The sequence below is a fragment of the Callorhinus ursinus genome, unplaced genomic scaffold, assembly GCF_003265705.2.
Source record: "Callorhinus ursinus isolate GAN/ISIS: 27379988/994484 unplaced genomic scaffold, GSC_fseal_2.0 scaffold37, whole genome shotgun sequence".
Taxonomy (NCBI): domain Eukaryota; kingdom Metazoa; phylum Chordata; class Mammalia; order Carnivora; family Otariidae; genus Callorhinus; species Callorhinus ursinus.
Genome location: NW_027397099.1, coordinates 14,171,481 through 14,190,210, shown reverse-complemented (window position 1 = coordinate 14,190,210; position 18,730 = coordinate 14,171,481). Strand labels below are relative to the sequence as shown.

At 52.0% G+C, this 18,730-nt stretch overlaps 3 protein-coding genes and 1 long non-coding RNA gene across 13 annotated transcripts in view; 2 read left to right on the top strand and 2 right to left on the bottom strand.

The window, feature by feature from the left end:
* NDRG4 (NDRG family member 4) overlaps positions 1 to 8,530 on the top strand; it is a 39,718-nt gene extending 31,188 nt beyond the window's left edge. For 3 of the 5 annotated variants that reach the window (XM_073880214.1, XM_073880213.1, XM_073880215.1), the window contains 10 exons: positions 995 to 1,081; positions 1,190 to 1,246; positions 1,644 to 1,747; positions 2,595 to 2,651; positions 2,740 to 2,791; positions 3,686 to 3,733; positions 3,906 to 3,941; positions 4,051 to 4,102; positions 5,523 to 5,561; positions 6,428 to 8,530. In XM_073880214.1, the coding sequence (XP_073736315.1) occupies positions 995 to 1,081; positions 1,190 to 1,246; positions 1,644 to 1,747; positions 2,595 to 2,651; positions 2,740 to 2,791; positions 3,686 to 3,733; positions 3,906 to 3,941; positions 4,051 to 4,102; positions 5,523 to 5,561; positions 6,428 to 6,582 (687 nt within the window). In that variant the 3' untranslated portion in view covers positions 6,583 to 8,530. The remainder of the gene's footprint in view (positions 1 to 994; positions 1,082 to 1,189; positions 1,247 to 1,643; positions 1,748 to 2,594; positions 2,652 to 2,739; positions 2,792 to 3,685; positions 3,734 to 3,905; positions 3,942 to 4,050; positions 4,103 to 5,522; positions 5,562 to 6,427) is intronic. The other 2 variants (XM_073880212.1, XM_025889242.2) reach the window with 1 other exon arrangement.
* Positions 74 to 9,769, bottom strand: LOC141370540 (uncharacterized). The gene is made up of 3 exons (XR_012374648.1): positions 9,433 to 9,769; positions 1,770 to 2,058; positions 74 to 619 (listed from the first exon to the last, which is right to left on the bottom strand). It is a non-coding gene; the product is annotated as an uncharacterized lncRNA (long non-coding RNA).
* Positions 9,770 to 9,808: 39 nt separating this feature from the next.
* On the top strand, positions 9,809 to 16,116 carry SETD6 (SET domain containing 6, protein lysine methyltransferase). The gene is made up of 9 exons (XM_025889139.2): positions 9,809 to 9,899; positions 10,120 to 10,215; positions 10,292 to 10,436; positions 10,531 to 10,672; positions 10,806 to 11,000; positions 11,132 to 11,252; positions 12,369 to 12,549; positions 12,691 to 12,833; positions 13,010 to 16,116. The coding sequence occupies exons 1-9, from the start codon at positions 9,873 to 9,875 to the stop codon at positions 13,313 to 13,315; spliced, it is 1,356 nt and encodes a 451-aa protein (XP_025744924.1). The 5' UTR covers positions 9,809 to 9,872; the 3' UTR covers positions 13,316 to 16,116.
* CNOT1 (CCR4-NOT transcription complex subunit 1) overlaps positions 14,876 to 18,730 on the bottom strand; it is a 115,331-nt gene continuing 111,476 nt past the window's right edge. For all 6 annotated transcript variants that reach the window (XM_025889133.2, XM_025889136.2, XM_025889135.2 and 3 more), the window contains exons 47-49: positions 16,314 to 16,446; positions 15,365 to 15,499; positions 14,876 to 15,216 (exon numbers count right to left, since the gene is read on the bottom strand). In XM_025889133.2, coding sequence (XP_025744918.1) covers positions 15,138 to 15,216; positions 15,365 to 15,499; positions 16,314 to 16,446 — 347 coding nt within the window. In that variant the 3' untranslated portion in view covers positions 14,876 to 15,137. The remainder of the gene's footprint in view (positions 15,217 to 15,364; positions 15,500 to 16,313; positions 16,447 to 18,730) is intronic.

Sequence of the window (18,730 nt, the reverse complement as noted above, 5' to 3'; positions counted from 1 at the left end):
AAATCCCTTTTTTTTCTTTTTTTCACCCAAGGAAATTAAAAAAAAATTACTTTTTCCATACATTTCCTCAAAAAAGACTATAAACGATAACTTGCTTAGCCATTAGCCAAAGCCCAAATTTCTGTGAGCAACAGACTCGCCAACGAATTGCTCTAGCCACTAAGTAAGGATTCTCCTAGTCACTTATACACTGATCAGGGTAATATTTAAACGTGAGTCATTTCTTAACCAAAAGTTACACTTATGTTTGGAAGGTTTAAAAAAAGTTGCATTTCAGAATCCTCACGTTGGGTAGGAACTCACAAGCTTTCCATCTCTGAAGACAAAAACTTAATTTTCAGGATTCAAAATATTTCCTTTTTTTTTCTTTTAAAATATTTCTTTTTCCAAAAGAGAAGGCCAAGCGTTCTGAACTCCAGTGTGGATTTCAGCACTTAACCACTCGTTAGCTGCCAATCATCCCGTCCCCCCAGAAAAACTTGACAGGATAGCAGTGTCGTATGTAGATTTTACCATTTCCCCCCATTTTCACCTGAAGCAATCATTTGAATCTCTTCTACGGTCGAATACAACACAGGCTTTGGAAAGGTTGGTGTCCTCCACTAGGGCTGCTTTCTCTCTGGAAACAAAGAAGCGAAATGTTTCACTGAAGATGTTTACTCAGTTTTAGAACAGCATCTCCAAAGACCTAAAAGGCGTGGAAAACAGTGCTAGAGGCATAGATTCGAAATCAGTCAAAGAACTGCTCAAGGTTCCAGGCGGGGAGGAGGGCGAGCAGGGGCTGCTGGAAGGGGAGCCCAGGCAGGTGACCCGCTGTGGCCGGTGGAGTCATCCGCGGCTCCTTGAAGCCCTTGCAGAGCGTGTCCTCCTCAGACCCTCCCAGCGACCTGTGAGATAGGCAGGGCCGGCCTGATAGCCCGTGTTCTTGGCGGGAAGATGGGGGGCTCCCTGTACCCCCTCCCGCCTCCCAAGCCCTGTCTCCCTCGCCCTGCAGCTCATCTTCCCCGACCTGGTGGAGGGGCTGGTGCTGATGAACATTGACCCCAATGGCAAAGGCTGGATTGACTGGGCGGCCACCAAGGTGAGCGTGGGTCCGCTTAGACGGGGCTGCTGGTGGTGCTGGTTCCGGGGAGGGCGGGGGGTGAGGGTGAGGGGTGGCACTCACGCTGGCCCCTGGCCCTGCCCACAGCTCTCCGGCCTCACCAGCACTTTACCTGACACGGTGCTATCCCACCTCTTCAGCCAGGTAAGGGGGCGGGGCCCACGTGGGAGCAGCGGTGGTGGCTGACCTGGGGGTGTTGGGAGCCTCTAGAGGGCCTGGTTCCACCCACTCTCCGGGGGGTGCCCAGGACTTGTACCCCCCTCGCAGCCAGGCAGGAGGAGGAGGTCTGGGTTGGCGTTATGTGGCGTCTGACCTGTCTCACTCTGTTCAGCTGACACAGATGTGGGGGGCCTCCTCCCCACAGCTGGGTGGAGCCCTCCCCTCACTTCATGAGGCCCCGCTGCCACGCCCCCCCACCCAGGCTGGGAATGGGACAAGGGCTGCTGGGCTGTGCTACCTGCATGCCCCCTCGGAGACCCCATCCCCGTCTGTCTGTCCACTCCCCTCCGTGCACCTCCCCCGTCTGTCCCCCTGGGCCCAGGAGGAGCTAGTGAGCAACACAGAGTTGGTGCAGAGCTACCGGCAGCAGATCGGGAACGTGGTGAACCAGGCCAACCTGCAGCTCTTCTGGAACATGTACAACAGGTGCGCGCAGCGTGGGGCTCACCTCTGCAGCACCAGGCACAGAGCGCTCACTCCGTCGGGGTTCATAGAAGGAGGAAGGCCGGACACATGCGCTCCCCAGTTTGCAGATGGGCAGCTTGGTGCATCTCTGAGAAGAGTCACTGCTTGCTCAGGGTCACTCCCGTTGAAGGGCAGAGGGGGAGCAGGGCTGCGGACTCTGGTTCTTGGGCTCTTCCACGCCTTTTCCCTTGGGGCATTGCGGTCCAGCCAGGAGCAGTGTGGGATGTGGGCAACACCCCTGACCCCCACAGCCTGAACCTCAGGGCTGACATCTGTAGATGGAGAAGAGGCTGGATGAAGCCCTTGGTTTTCAAGCTGTGCTCCTTGGAGCCCACTGGCCTGCCCTCCTTCCTTTTTCCTACAAATATTAAGCACCTGCTGTGTGCATGGTGCTGGGGATACAATGGAGGATGAGAGGACCAGGGCCTGCCTCCCTCTCCGACCCTGGAACCCCACGCACAGGTGGTGGTGCATGTCGGAGCAGTGCTCCGAGGGGGAGCGAGAGCTAAACTGAGGGCCCACCTGACATGAATTGTGGGGTCTGAGAAGTTCCACATGAGGGGAGACCTGAAGACCCCCTATGTGTGCAGGGCATATCCCTGTCTCTCTGTTTACCAGCTGGGATCTGGGAGGCCTTTTCCAGAGCTGAGACAACTCAATAACCATAAGCCCAACTCTGGGCCCAGACTGGGACATGGGGCCATAATTGCCATTGTGGGAGGCCGGGGTAGGGCCCTGAGGCACATGACCCCCGGGATCCAGTCCCATCCAGTGAGATGCCCACCTCCACCTCTGCCTCTCCCTGCAGCCGCAGAGACCTGGACATTAACCGGCCCGGAACAGTGCCCAATGCCAAGACGCTCCGGTGAGTGTGCCGCCCCGCCCCCAGCCTGCCCCTGCCCACCTCCACCCCCCCGGGCCAGACAGACAGCCCTTTTCCTCTGTTTCTACAGCTGCCCAGTGATGCTGGTGGTTGGGGACAACGCGCCCGCCGAGGATGGGGTGGTGAGTGAGGGACTCTGCCCTGACTGGCGGCGGGGAGGGAGTAAGGGCATCATTGGCCTCTGGCCAGCAGGGCCAGGACCTGGATGTTGGACTTCTCAGCCCACCTCCCCACCATCTTGCCATGCATCGCCATCAGGCACAGCCCCAGCCTTCAAGTGAGGGAGGCATGGAGACTGGAGGGATTTGGGGCCAGACCGCCTGCCGTCACCCCCTCCCTCCCTCCCAGCAGTGCAGCCCCACCTCAGTCTCTACCCGCTTCGGGCCCAGAGCCGGAGCTCTCTTCTCTACAGTTTGCTTCATTCACTGTGAAGTAATCCCTGAGCAGTGCATCCTTGGACTAGCCCTTGCACCCGTTACCTTTGGGGATTGTCACCTTTCCCACTGGAGCTCTGGAAGCAGGCAGCCCGAGGCCTCATGTCCCCGTTAGCACAGAGGCCTAGGGTCCAGGAGTAGCCAGGGCCACCCCGCAGTGTGCCCAGGACACTTTCCCTGTGCCTGAGGAGGAGGGCTCGGAGGAACGGACCATCTGAACCCTGGCAGGCCTCTGTCTCCTGGTCCTTGACCCTCCCTCACCTCGCCGCCTGACCCCCGCAGGCCCTGGCACTTTCCCAGCCACTGCCATCGAGGTGGCCCTGGCTCCCTGTAAGGACATGGCCCAGCCCCTGTCCCACTCCCGCCCTGCCAGCACTTGTGAGGGGAGTCCCAGCGTCTTGGGTCCCTCGGGGTGGCGGGGGGGGGGCTGCTTCCTGATCTGCAGGGGCTTGCACTTTCAGAAGGCAGCCTGAATGCCCTCCCTCGGCTCTGGGACTCGAACCTGCCTTAGCAACTGCGGTAGGGGACTCCCCTGATCCCCGAGGGGCTGGGGCTGCCTGACTCTGCTGACCTTGTCCCTAGGTGGAGTGCAACTCCAAACTGGATCCCACCACCACGACCTTCCTGAAGGTGAGGCCTTCCTCCCCAGCCAAGGGCCCAGCCTCAGGGAGGGGCGTGCCTGGGGTCCCCTGGGGTGGGAGCAAGACAGTGTGTCTGCTCAGGGCAGCCTGTTTAGGTATAGGAGGCCTGGACAAGGTGTGGGGTGGCCCCTGCTCAGCTCACCCCCCTCTCTCCCCTGCAGATGGCAGATTCCGGGGGGCTCCCCCAGGTCACACAGGTGAGACTCCTGGCCCTCCCTCCCTTATCTAGCCCAGGTGGGGGACGCCTCCCTTCCCCCCAATCCCAGGCAGCCAGTCAAAGCATGTGATTGTTCCTCTGTCCTGCAGCCAGGGAAGCTGACTGAGGCCTTCAAATACTTCCTGCAAGGCATGGGCTATAGTAAGTAAACCTCCCCCCATCCCCGCCCCAGAGGCTGGTGGGCAGGCTGCAGTGGGGCTGGCGTGCGGTGTCGGGTGGCACTGAGCAGCCTGCGGGCATATGAGGTCTGCGTTAGTGGGGCCCAGATGCTGTGCCACCCACCACTTGCTCCCCGCTGTGACTGGGCACTCTCTAGGACATCCCCACCTGAGTTGTGAGTAGCTGAGCCCAGACTGTGTCGGGCTCTCCTGTGCCCTCGGGGAGGCTTTGGGACGCTGTTCTCATGGCGACGGGAGGGTGGTAGGCTCTTCTTCAGGCCTGGGGTACCAGAGCCCGGGGCTGGCTCCCGCCCAGAAAGCCTACCTAAAGGTGAGTCCTACACACCGCCCACTCCCCTGCCAGACATACAGCACCTAAGAAGGGCTTTTGTCACAGGTGCTGGACGGTATCAGGGGCATTAGGGGGGCCTTGGAGGCTGGGGCCTGAGGAAGGAACGTGGGAGAGCTAAAGGCGGCTGAACCTGGGGGTGGCATAGGTGAAGACCCCAAGGTGATAGGGGCTGTGGGGCGGCAACGGCCACCCTCCTCTCCTCTCAAGACTCCACCTTGTGCAGGGATGAGATGCCCAGACTGCTCATGAGCACCTCCAAAACACACACACGCCCGCACGCAAGCGCACGCGCACACTATATCTCCTCGATGCCCCCCCTTTCTCCCATCTACCTGGCTCTCCTGCTGGAAGCAGAACTCCTCTCCCTGAATTTGTCTCTCCCCCCAGACTTAAGCCTCTGGAGCTTGTGCCCCCGGGGTAGGACAGGCCTGTGGGGGAAGGCTGAGGCCCAGCCAGGAGTGGAACTGCCTCTGGCCCGCAGGGGCCTGCCGGCCTCTCTGTGGAGAAGTAGAGCAGAGAGAGGCCCAAGCCAACAGTGGGACACAGCAGGAGCTCTGCGGCTGGGCCTGAGCCCCAGGGGTGCCCACTGAATATTTGTTACATGGGTAGACGAGCAATGCTTGTTGGGCTGGGGCATGTTCTCGGGGCCCCGGGAGAGCCACCACCAGGCAGCCCAAGAGCTGGGCAGGATTTAGGAGGTTGTGCAGGCCTCCCCCAGTCTGTACCTGGGGAGACTGAGGCCCAGAAGGGGGAGGGTGCTGCTAGGACACAGGCCCCACAGCCCCTCTCACCATGAGGCCCTGGGTGCCGGAGCCCAGGCTGGAGAAGCAGGGGCAACAGGAGTGTTCCCAGAGTGGTGTCAGGGCTGCTACTTTGGGGGGTGGGCAGGAGTGGGCTTCCTGAGGTTCTGGCCTGGCCCCAGCCCGCTCTGTGCCTGTCCTGTTGTCTCCTCTCCCTGACCTATCGCAACACCCTGGCCCCGCCGGATCATGCTCTTCACCCGTGTTCTGTCTCCCCCACCCTGCCCCTCTGGCTCTGTCTTCTCTCTTAGTTGCATACTTGAAGGACCGAAGGCTGAGTGGAGGAGCAGGTAGCCCCGCGGCCCCTCCCCTGATGCATGGACCCCCGCCCCCCTACCCCCCCCCCCCCCCCCCCCCTCCTCTGTGCAGTGCTGCAGCTGGGCCTCATCTTGCTGTGGTTTGGAACTTTCTTGTGTCCTGCTCGCCTCCAAAGCCCAAAAGAGTCCTCCTGCTTTTTCACAGATCCTGGGCCCTAGTAGGCTGGCACCCCACGTTCGGGCTCTGTTGTGGCCGGGGTTGAGAGCAGTCTGGCTTCTGGGGTGCCATGGGCCGTGTGGCTTTCCGAGCTCAGGCAGCTGGCACCAGAGCCTCATAGAGGGAAAGCCCAGGCCTGGCCCTGGGAGCGAGGGTGTCCGGCCATGCCCGAGCTGGATGGGTGGCCACTTGTGTTCAGGAAGGTGGAGTTCGCCCTCTGAGAGTCTTGCTTGTGAAAGTCTGAATACGGACAGAAAGTGGATTTAAGGCAGTCTGTGGCCTCCACACCTCGTCCTCCTTGACAGAAGTAGTTCTGCTCCCCTGTCCCATCAACCTCTTGAGGGAGGCACCGTTGGAAATACGTCCCATCCCCACATCAGCTCAGGGGTCCGCAGTCAGACCGCCCTGCTCCGGCCGTAGCTCTGGCCAGCTGTCGTGAGATGGGTCCTGCTGGCCTCTGCGGGGCCCCCCGGCCCCCCACTCTCGGGCTCAGTCGCTGGTGCTGGTGCTGCATGGCCCCGGCTTGACAGAGTAGATACCAGCGCCGCGGCTTGAGATGGGCCCCTGTGCCGTTGGAAGAGCGGGTCTTGCTGGCCGCTTCGCTTGCGTCAGTCCCTGTCCTGCCTGCCGGCCCCTAGCCCTGCCCACCCGCCCTCACCCCCCCTCCCATCTCTGTCCACAGTGCCCTCGGCCAGCATGACCCGCCTCGCCCGCTCTCGTACCGCGTCGCTCACCAGTGCCAGCTCGGGGGATGGCAGCCGCCCGCCGGCCTGCACCCACTCGGAGAGCAGTGAGGGGCTGGGCCAGGTCAACCACACCATGGAGGTGTCCTGTTGAAGCCTGTGGCCCGGCAGAGACGCCCACCTGCCCCCGCCCGCATCGACGTCCCACTGCCATTCTCACGCCGCCGGCTCATTTTCCTTTTAGTTTATTTTTGTGAAGGCCAAGGGGAGGAAATGGTTTTACTTCTCTTTTGTTAAAAAGATGAGGGGGTTCATCCTAGATGCTGCGGAACAGTCTCCAGATGGTTTTGAGAGGCTCACTCCTCCCCACCCCCACCTCACTCACCTTGTTAACTTGGCTGACTTAGACCCCCCTCTTCCAACTCCCCACAGTCAGGGCGGGGTACAGGGAGGAAGGGGATTTGCTAAGGAGAGAGTTCAAGTCCTCCTCTGGGCAAGATCCAGGATAATTTCCTAGACTGAAGCAAGCATGGGATGACCCCCTTGGGCAGGCAGATTTGAGGATGGGATGGGGTTTTGAGGTGGTGTGTTGGGACAGCAGGTCACGAGGTCCAGCTCAGGTACGGAGGTGACAAACCAGGAGGCAGCATTGGGGAGCACTAGGAGGCAGGAGCCCTGGAGCTCTGCAGGCCCTTTTTCTCCCCATCTTCTCCACCAAGCACATCTTGTTTCTTTTTGCACATGTGACAATCATCAGAACCATAGCCACAAGGGGGCGCTCCTACCAGGCAGCTGTGTTCCTGGTGCTCTCTGGGCTGGCCTGGTGATATAGGGCCAGGCAGGCAGGGACCGAACAGGGTTTCTCTGCCCAAAGAAGACAGAACACAGAGGACCTAAGAGGCAGGAACCCCACAGACTGTCTCAGCCCACACACTCCACCACCTCCTGGCCTTGTCCCATGTCTGAGCCAAGGCCCTGTGGTAGAAAGTTGCCTGATCCTCTAACTCCATTGGGACCTGATTTGGGGGCTGAGCTTAAATGCTGAAATAGCCCATGAGGGTTGGGCACACCCAAGAACCTCCTGGTGTCTGCCTTCAGGAGCCAGGATGTGGCTGGAGGCAGTGGTGGCTGAGGTTCCCAGTTCCATGGAGGACAACCCAATCAGCAGCTGTGTGTCCAAGGCCACCAGAAACATGGTGGTGTTTCTGGTCGTGGTCAAGCTATGCCAATATTTTCTGTGGGCATCACTAAGAAGACAGTTTATTTGGAGAGAAATGGAATAAGGTAGTGAGACTTCTGCAGGCCCCCACTGCCATCTCAGAACCACTGGAGTGGCTTGGGCTGGGGCTTGCTGGGTCCTGGGGTGGGAGTCACCTCCCAGGTTTCTGAAGTGAACAAGGGCCAGGCAGAGGAGAAAGGCTCTCCATACACCCTAGTCCCCTCCTTTCACCTGAAGCCCAGGACTGTGCCATACACATCCCACCCACCCACACTATCAGGGAGAATCTCCTGGCCCAAAAACCAGAGCCACTGGTCTTGGAGCCTAAATCAATTGCCAAACCCCATTTTGAAATGAGGGGAGAGAGCAATGAAAACTGCAGGGCTGCGGAGGGGACAGTTGTTGTGAGGTGCTCTGAGGCTGCGCGGACACCTGCATCCATCTTTCCTTGGCACATATCACCCCCTTCTAGAATCTTAAGCCATTACTAGACTGCTCTAGAGCCTGGTGGAGTGTTAGTCTGTCCCTAGTTCTATTCACTCATGTGCTTCCTTTGAATATCAAATGTGACTGTTTGAAAAGCTGGTAGAATTAATCCCTCTTACTGTAGATAGCGCTGCAGACCTTGGATTTTTTTTTCTGTGTTCAGATGAGATATCTATAAATATCTATACATTATATATATATATGTATATTGGGTCTTCCTGCGTGTGGTTTTCCATAGGAGGTTGTCTCTGGTCACAGTGAACTTTTAATGGAGTTTATTATTTTCCTCTCTGTATAAAGTGAAGAACCTAATTTTGTGTATTCTGGTGGCTGATGTCATGAAACTTTGAGATGACAAAATGTAAAACAAATAAAAACCCTTGTCAAAGTAGAAAGAGCTAACTGTGTTGGCAAACTAATAAGGAAATGAAGAAGAATTTGAGTATGGTGACGCCAGGCCCATCACGGGAAGCTTTTTGAGGCCACGTTGAGGTTGGTGCTTCCTGGGTTTAGGTGGGACTGAGTGTGCAGGAGTTCCCATTCCATGTTTCTATTTCTGTTTTTGGGTTTTTTTTTTTTTTAACTCTACCCCCAGCCTTGGGGCTTGAACTCAGGACCACCCGTTGGTTGATCAAGAGTCACATGCTCTAACAACTGAACCAGCTGGGTGCCCCACTTATTTCCATTTCTTAACACATTATCTTAACAATCCTTACATTTTTTAAAAAGAATTGAGAGAGAACATGGGTGGGGGAGGGGGGAGGCAGAGGGAGAAGCAGGAGCTCAGCTGGGCGATCCCAGGACCCTAAGATCACGAGCCCAGCTAAAGGCAGATGCTTAACAGCCACCCAGGTGCCCCACCAATCCTTACATTAATTCCACAAGATATATATTATCTTAGTTTCACAGCTGAGGAAACGGAGCTTCAGGATAAGGGATTTGCCCTAAGAAGCCAAGCTAGGAGCTGGCTTTGGCATTGCAGGACTTCAAAACCCTGCTTCATTTTCTTAACAGCATGCTACTTTGTTATGTTTAGCCACCATTTCTGACTCATTCACTCAATAAACAGACACAGAGTACCTGCTATATGTCAACTAATAAAGCACGTAAATAAAAAAAACCCACCATGTGCTATGCGTATGATGAAAAACAGGGATATACTAGCGAGTGCGGGCACAGGGGGGTTATTCCAGTTCTGGGAACACTTCCCATGCCCCTCGGAAATACAACCTGCCCCACGGCACTCCGAAACGCACGCGCGCACACACCTGCTCTGAGCAAATAAAATGGTTCCATTACCCTGGCTAACGAGGAGTCCCGATCAGGACGGCAGGCTGCCCGCCCACCTGAGTGCGCTCACAGCAGGTCAGCCGGGAGGCCCTCGCGTTGGTATCCAGAAACTGAATTTTGTTCTTCACCTGGACTTCTCCGAAATGTCTCAGCTCCTGGGGACCAAAGGGGAGAGAGTTGAGCCTTGCTCAGAACCAGGCTCGAGGCGGTACAGAGATACGTCTTCCCGGACTGGACCGCCCGTGTTCTACACCCGGGCTCCGGAAGGACGTTCTCAGGAGGAATGACTTGACCAGGTGCAAACCCCCATCGCTCTCCGCGTGGACTCCGGGACGAACGTCACGTGGCGCCGGGGCGGGGCTACAAGCCCCGCCCCCCACAGGCCTTTCCCGGGACGCCGGAAGCACCAGCGCGGAGCTCCTGACCCGCGGGGCCGAGCGGCCTCGACAATGGCGACGCAGGCGAAGCGCGGGCGGGTAAGTCGCGGGGGACGGGAGCGGGGTCCGCCCGTTTCCTCTTCCCTACCGCGCCCGCAGTGCGGTCCCGCGCCTCTCCTCCCTCGCTCGCGCGGGTCCCTGGCCGCCCTCCGCGTCCCCTCCCCCACCCAGAGCCCATCCTCCGCGCGCGCCTCCGTCTCCTCCCGCGTCCCGCGCGTTCTCCGGGGCGGGTCCTCTCCACGGCGCTCGCTCGTTCCAGGTGGCGGGGCCTGTGGGCGGCGGCGACGCGGACCCGGACCCGGTGGCCGGTTTCCTGAGCTGGTGCCGGCAGGTGGGGCTGGAGCTGAGTCCCAAGGTGAGGAGGCGGGGGTGCGGGCGGGCGGGCGCGGCGGGGACGCAGGCTCGCTCGGACCGGCCGCTCCCCCGTCCAGGTGGCGGTGAGCCGGCAGGGCACGGTGGCCGGCTACGGCATGGTGGCCCGGGAGAGCGTGCAGCCCGGGGAGCTGCTGTTCGCCGTGCCGCGGGCCGCGCTCCTGTCGCAGCACACCTGCTCCATCGGCGGCCTGCTGGAGCGAGGTGGGTGCGCCGGCGGGGATGGGACCGGGAGGCGGGCCGCGCAGCGGCGCCGGGGTTCTCACCGCCGCGTCTCTCACTTCCGTGTCTCCCTCAGAGCGAGGCGCGCTGCAGAGCCAGTCGGGCTGGGTGCCGCTGCTGCTGGCGCTGCTGCACGAGCTGCAGGCCCCGGCCTCGCCCTGGAGCCCCTACTTTGCGCTCTGGCCGGAGCTGGGCCGCTTGGAGCACCCCATGTTCTGGTGAGAGCCTTAGTAGGGGTGGGGAGCACCAGCACCGGAGCCTGGCTCGAAGCGTCCTGGCCCGGCGACCGGGTTCCCAGGCACTAGTCCCGGTGGGGTGTGTGAAGGGAACCCGGGTGGGGTGTCACTGCAGGCCCGAGGAGGAGCGCCGGCGACTGCTGCAGGGCACAGGTGTACCGGAGGCCGTGGAGAAGGACTTGGCCAACATCCGCAGCGAATACTGTTCCATCGTGTTGCCCTTCATGGAAGCCCACCCCGATCTTTTCAGCCCCAGGGTCCGCTCCCTGGAACTCTACCGCCAGCTCGTGGCTCTTGTGATGGCCTACAGGTCAGTGAGAGGAACCTTGCAGGACTTTTTTTCTTTAGAACTCTATTGAGGGATGAGAGGGGAAAGAACAATGAACCACACCCCAGTCTCTCACCCTACACTGGGCTTTAGCAAAGTTCTCTCTGTGGCAGCTTTCAGGAACCACTGGAGGAAGAGGATGATGAAAAGGAGCCAAACTCCCCTTTGATGGTGCCTGCTGCAGACATACTAAACCATTTAGCCAATCATAATGCCAATCTAGAATACTCTCCAGTGAGTGGATCCCTCTCAGTTCTTGTTCTTATGTGCGCTGACAATCAGGCATTTGATTCAAACCAGTGCCTGTCATTTATGCTGGCCTGGTAGTTGGGCTAAGTGGGGTCCATTCTCCTCATGATAAAAAGGCATAGGTGAAGTTAGCTTTTCTTGTTTAGTTTGCATATTCCACTCAAATAGTTTGAACACAGAACCTCAATACCCACCAAGTAAGTTGTGTTTATTTCTCTGCTAAGCTACTGCCATCATTTATTTGGTCCTAGAGGTTGGCTGTACTGTCAGTACTTTTTGGGAAGAAGGGGAGGGAAAGGGGATGGTCATAGGTCAGGTCTAAGATGATACCAGGGTTCTATCAATTCCATTTGCTAGGTGGAAAGTTACAAGAAAAGATCCAAGTTTATGGAATTAGGGAATGGCTGTTTTTTAATCCTGGCCTCCATCTGCCATTCCTACTTTGGGTTTAATTGTTCATTTCTAAAAGCAGTTTTTTAAGTACTGAGGATGACTGAGGAGAGGTTCACCTAATCAATGAGGCTGAACTTGACCTTTGTCTCACCTCTTTCATCCTACTGTGCAGGCATATTACACTTCAGATATTGTACTTTTTACAAATAGGTTTGTGGCAACCCTGTGTTGAGCAAGTCTATCAGTGCCATTTTTCCAACACCACTTTTATGTCTGTGTGTCCCATTTTGGGAAGAATTAAAATTGCAAGAATTGCAATAGTTCAAACGTTTCCATTATTACTGTATTTGTTTTGGTGATCTGATCAGTAAAATTACAACTCACAGAAAGCTCAGATGGTGGTTAGCACTGTTTAGCAAAAAAAGCTGTTTTCTAAGACAGGTACATTTTTATAGGCACTGGGACTTTTTTTTAAAACAGTGTTTGCTTTTTTTTGTGGTGGTGTGGAACTGAACCTACATACAATCTCTGAGGTATGCCTATATAGGATCTTAATAGGAACTAAAAGTAAAATGTTGGTAGGTATCTATCATCAGTCCCATTGCTGAACTGTACCCACTGGAAAGCTCTTCCTAAGAGGGACTTAATCTTCATGGGGCTGGGCAGGCATGTGTTGGGCCTGGTCCAAGCTTCTCCCTTCCACCCCAGAATTGTCTTCGGATGGTGGCCACTCAGCCCATTCCTAAAGGCCATGAAATTTTCAACACCTACGGGCAAATGGCTAACTGGCAACTGATTCATATGTATGGTTTTGTTGAACCATATCCTGACAACACGGATGACACAGCTGACATTCAGATGGTGACAGTTCGTGAAGCAGCATTACAGGGTGAGTGTCTGATCCAATCTTGGGACACCAGTGGACATGTCTCTAAGAGAGCAGTTGCCCGTTTTTTGGAGACCGGGTAGTAGACTAAGAAGAAAGGAACTGCTGGGTATATGCAGACTTTGACACTATTACTATCTACAGGAACAAAAGCTGAAGCTGAAAGGCTCCTACTGCATGAACGCTGGGATTTCTTATGCAAACTGGAGATGGTTGGGGAAGAGGGAGCCTTTGTGATTGGGCGTGAGGAGGTACTGACTGAAGAGGAACTAACCACCACACTCAAGGTAAGGGGCTGAGCAATGGCCACTGTATTTAGAACTAGATAAAGCCAAATGAGAAAGGAAACATGGGATGGAGGGAGAGCACACTTAAATGCTGCTAAGATCGGCTTCTCTAAATTCAGAAATTCAGTTACAGGGCAATTAAATGCCTAATTGAAAGGCCCAATGATTGCTTCTAGGTCCTATGCATGCCTGCTGAAGAGTTCAGAGAGTTTAAAGAGAAGGATGGATGGGGAGATAATAAAAGGGAAGACGACAGCTTGACAATCACAAATATCCCCAATCTCAAAGAATCATGGAAACAGCTTCTTCGGAACAGTGTTTTGTTGACCCTGCAAACCTATGCCACAGACTTAAAATCTGAACAAGATTTACTCAGTAACAAGGAGGTCTACACCAAACTCAGCTGGAGGGAACAGCAGGCCCTGCAGGTTCGCTATGGTCAGAAGATGATCTTACATCAGTTGTTGGAACTGACAACTTAACAGGTTCCGTGTTGCCTGAAGGAACATTGATGAGAAGAACTTTATTCAAATGTTCACTGATGGTTGAAAAAAAGGAAAATGTGGATCTTTTGCTTTTCCTTTTATTAAACACCAAAAGGAAAAGGAGCAGAGGTGGTGTGCTAGGGTTAACTCTGAGGTAAGGGTGAACTGTGACTGGGCACAGCAGACTTGGGAATTGCTGATGGTTTACTAAGACCAATAAATCTTTTAACTGCTTTATTCTCAGTTTGAACCAGAGTTAGCAGAAATGTGACAGTATTAAGGTCTTCACTGTAGTCTAGCATTTAGTAAAAAGGAGACCTGGGTCTCAATTTTGAACAAGCTTTTTTCCAAGACTTAGTTTCCTGTTCGAGGGTTTGACGAGCTATGGCCCTGGCACTCAGCAGTCTGAGGTTTGCTCTAGATGGCACAACTCACCCTTAAGGACAACTCACCCTTAAGGGAAGAAACCCTAAGACACCAATGACATTCAAACCTTACTCGTTAAAATTTCTATTTAATTTTGAACCTTTTTGTCCTCTGTGGCCATAAAACTTGACAATCATTAAAAGTAAGGTGTATTTTAAGTGGCATAAATTTTAAATATATCAAAATACCATGAGGAAGGGTAAGGAAAATGTTTTGTAATTCTTTAACCAAAGAAACCTGCTCCAGTGATTTTCTGTTGAAACATGCCAGATTAGCGGGAAAGATCTATCATTAGCGAGAAGTGATGTTTCCCAATGGCCCCAGGCTCTTTGAGCCTGGGTGGTCCACTTTCCTCCTCACCACCAGCACTGGCTGCTGCTACTGAGAAAGGCACAGTGGACTCACGTGTGTGTCATGACTTTAATGTTTGACTACAGTATGCATACACATACAAGGGAGCTAGAGCCCAGGAACTAGAAAGGCTACAAAATACAACACGTGGACCAATACATTTACAAAACATTCAAAATCCTTAAAAAAGGGGCTGTATTGGTCCTTTTGACTTTGTTGTTCAACATAGCCTATACGGCTATTCACTGGGATGATGGGGAAGGGCAGTTCATACACTATTAGTCCCCTTTCCCACAATTTACAAGTATGAGGAGAGAGCCAGGGACACTTTTAGGTGTGGTCTGGTTTCCCTTTATAAAAAGAGCTGACTGCATCTCGGGGCCTAAGGGGGTAGTTCTCCAGTAGAAATGAGAAAATGATGCTCTCCCAGCAGTCAGCTTTAGATCTGGGGAAGAGGCAGAACTAAAATCCATGGGATCTCAATTGTGAGCTCTTCCCATGTTCCCTAAGCATACCAAATAGTAGCACATACACGTATTTAACAACTTTATGATTTTCAGGGTCCCCTGTCCACATTAAAAAAATAAGTTACACATTATTTAAACTGGCTTTTTTGCTATTCTTTGGGACACCAGGAATGTCAGAAGACATGGAGCTATGTTATATCCCCAGACAAGTGCATGGCGGCAACAGCCTTTCAGTTACAAGCTGGGCAGGTACCAAGTTTATCTACTTGCCTTGGACACATTTTGCACAAACCCAAGAAGTTCCAGACAAAGGTTTTATCTTTCATATATTTACACAAGTTCAAAATGATATTCACAGCATCTTCTAAATTTTGGCCAAGTCAAAAAAATGCATTTAAACTTTGGAACGTGCCCACATACACAGGAAGCTGACCCAAACAGTAATTGGGGCAGGTACCCGAGAACCAAAGGGCTGGGAAAGTCAGGAGGAGCTGAAAGGATTCTTCAGCCAGTTTATAAACCTGGTGCAGTGGGACCTCCAGGCTGACACATTTACAGCAGAGATGCAGTTCCATCTAACTGGCACCTGTCCCTTCCATTACTTGCTGAGCCTGCTTCTGTCCCATGCAGCACTGTGCAACCGACTGGAATAACCTAAGAACAGAGACAATTACAAGTTTGTGAGAAAAATTTCAGACCTGGCAGTACCTTGGGTCACATTAGCTTTGGCTATCGTTACCTTCTTAATCACCCATTATATGTTTCTCATTCTTAGACAATTAAAAAATTACTTTGAACTCACTTTTCAATTTCGGGGGCACAGTGTACAAACTCGTGGTTCCAGAACTTAAACGCTGGATTTTTAATCAGTTCAATGAAGGTAATAAGAAGACCCCAAGGATGTGGCCTATTTACAATCAACCGTTCCAAGAGAACCCTGAAGGGGAAAAAAGATTAGGTAATGCATACAGAAACCTAAATATTTATCTCCTTTACCTTTTTTTCTTGATTACTAAACTACAGGCAAAAATTACTAGCTTTACTAAGGACAGGTGGGTACGTACGTGTACACACACCCACCCCCCACCATGGTTAATGCAGGTGGTTTCTGGAATTAGAAAACCTGGGTTTGAATCCTGCCTCTTCCCGTTAGCCTAGAAGACTGAGCTAAGGTAAAAAGTAAGGATGACGGTATCAGATTTAAAGTCTGGCCACGCATTTTTAAAATGCGTGTATCTCTCTCTCACCAGAATCTACCCATTGCCCAATCTCCAAACTATATACACAGTCTAAGCAATCTGCAACACATCATTATATCAAAAAAGAAAAAGGAAAAAAAAACCCACAAGTATCATCTTATTTCTCCTTCAAACTTCTCAACCTAGAGGATAAAGAAAAGCCCAAGCTCTTTAACATGGCTTTTAACAGGCCTGTGTGGATTCAGGAATCTGAATAAAAAATGTCATCACCACCACCACCTGAGAGAAACTGTTGACTTTCAATCAAAATGCTGGTACCTTTCATTAAAAACAAGTTGTAATTCTCTACTTGTCATTTTGTGTCCATCAGACTAATTAATTGCTAGGGCAGGAACAATGTCCATTTTGCTCACAACTACATCCTATTTAACACATTGTAAAAGATGTCTTAAATGAACCTGTAGAAGATACTCAATGAACACTGAAAAAAAAAAAATCATAATAAAGGGGAAGAGGCACCACTTAGAATTATCTAAAAAACTTCTCCCTTACCTTGTAATCTGTTCTTGGATAGCTTCAGTGTTGGCTTCTGCAAAAAGGTACAGCATGGTACAGCTGAAGTAGTGAGTGTGGCTATTTGGGTACCGCAGCTGATTTGCAATGGCGTTCAGGAAGAGATACCGACCTAGAAATTGAGAAAGCTCAGTTTATTGCAGACATGCTTCATGTGAAAGGCCAATGTAAAAAGACAAATCATTCTGAGAGGCTAGGGTATGGATTTCTGATAGAGACTCAGTATCCTTTAGGTTCAACCAGTGGTTCTTCGGTCTCCAGTGTTTCCACTTCAGGGAGGGGGGAGGTCTGTATTTTCCACATTAATTTTTTTTTTAAATATTTAAAAACACACCCAATGCATATAAGCATTTTTCAGGAAAACAATAAAGTATCACTCTTAATTTCACGGATTTCTTTAATTTAGTCACTTAATAGGAGGGAGCTGGATTCTTCTGCCCTGTGTTCAATGTGTTCCACTATTATGTTTCATGTAGCCCCTGGAAAACTCCACTGTACACTCCTGCCAACATGAGTGCAAACACACACACACACACACACTGTCATTACTGTGAAAGGAGTTTTGACCCACTATTATGTTTCATGTAGCCCCTGGAAAACTCCACTGTACACTCCTGCCAACATGAGTGCAAACACACACACACACTGTCATTACTGTCATTACTGTGAAAGGAGTTTTGACCCACAGCTCTTCTAAAAAGGTCTTGGAGACATCCCCTGGGCTTCCAGTCCACATTCTGAGAACTGCTAGTTGAGACTACACTGGAATAAAATACCTACAGTAACTGGATCTGGTTGTCTGCCTCTGCTGGATATTACTCATATTTATAACGCTACTCCCCCCCCCTTTTTTTTTGCTGGGCTCTGGACGTAATGGTATTCAGTCTTGTTAAATCTTGACTTTACACTGTCTCAAATCCCTTCTACAAATAGACAAGTGTATGTATATCAAGATTAACTATCCTCTCAAGAATTGTCAGCAAAGTTAAAAGGTATCCTTTTTAAAGTTTACGTGTGTTAAAAGGGCACCTGGGTGGCTCAGATGGTTAGGCATAGTCCAACTCTTAATCTCAGGGTCATGAGTTCAAGCCCCCTATTGGGCTCAAGCCTACTTTTTATTTTTTTTTAAAGATTTTATTTATTTATTTGAGAGGGAGAGAATGAGAGACAGAGAGCCCAAGAGGGAAGAGGGTCAGAGGGAGAAGCAGACTCCCTGCTAAGCAGGGAGCCCGATGTGGGACTCGATCCCAGGACTCCAGGATCATGACCTGAGCCGAAGGCAGTCGCTTAACCAACTGAGCCACCCAGGCGCCCTCAAGCCTACTTTTTAAAAAGTTTTTTTTTTTTTAAATAAAGTACTTGTGTGTTAAAATAAGCAAGACTATGTAGTTGGTTAGTACCTACTGGGGTCTAAGAATGAATATAGAAGACCAAAAGAAATGTGATTCAACCAGGCAAGATGCAACCTATGGGAAGAATTGTACTGTCACTTTCTGCAAAGCAGATTAAGTAAAGTCCTATCCATTAATTTTTATATACCTAATATTTAACAAGTTGCCTGACAGACAGACATAAATGCTGGGGGAAAGGCAGGCTAACAAAACAATGTAAGATAAGCTTATTTTTAAAGAGCGGCTAGCAAAAGGAACATGTTTATTTTCACACTAAAAAAAAATACTGTAGGGGCGCCTGGGTGCCTCAGTCGTTAAGCATCTGCCTTCGGCTCAGGTCACGATCTCAGGGTCCTGGGATCGAGTCCCACATCAGGCTCCCTGCTCTGCGGGAAGCCTGCTTCTCCCTCTCCCACTCCCCCTCTGCTTGTGTTCCCTCTCACTGCTGTCAAATAAATAAATAAAATCTTTAAAAAAAAAAAAAATACTGGGTGCCTGGGTGGCTCAGATGGTTAAGCGTCTGCCTTCAGCTCAGGTCATGATCCCAGGGTCCTGGGATCAAGTCCCGCATCGGGCTCCCTGCTCAGTGCACAGCCTGCTTCTCCCTCTCCCTCTGCCATTTCCTCTGCTTGTGCTCTCTAGCTCTATTTCTGTCAAATAAATAAAATCTTCAAAAAAAAAAATACTATAATCATATACACTGAAATATTAGTAATGTGGTAGGATTCTGGGTATTTCTTTCCATTTTTCCAAAAGTTTTGCATTAAGCAGATACTATACAATTAAAGATAAAATAGCCAGCAGAGAAAGACAAATAGCACAGGATTTCACTCATACATGAAATTTAAGACACAAAACAAGCAAAGGAAAAAAATGAGAGTCAAAGCAAGAAACAAACTTTTAATTATAGGGAACAGTCTGACGGTTACCAGGGGTGGGGGTGGATTAAACAGGTGATAGATATTAAGGAGCGTGACCACCGGGTGATGTATGGAACTGCTGAAT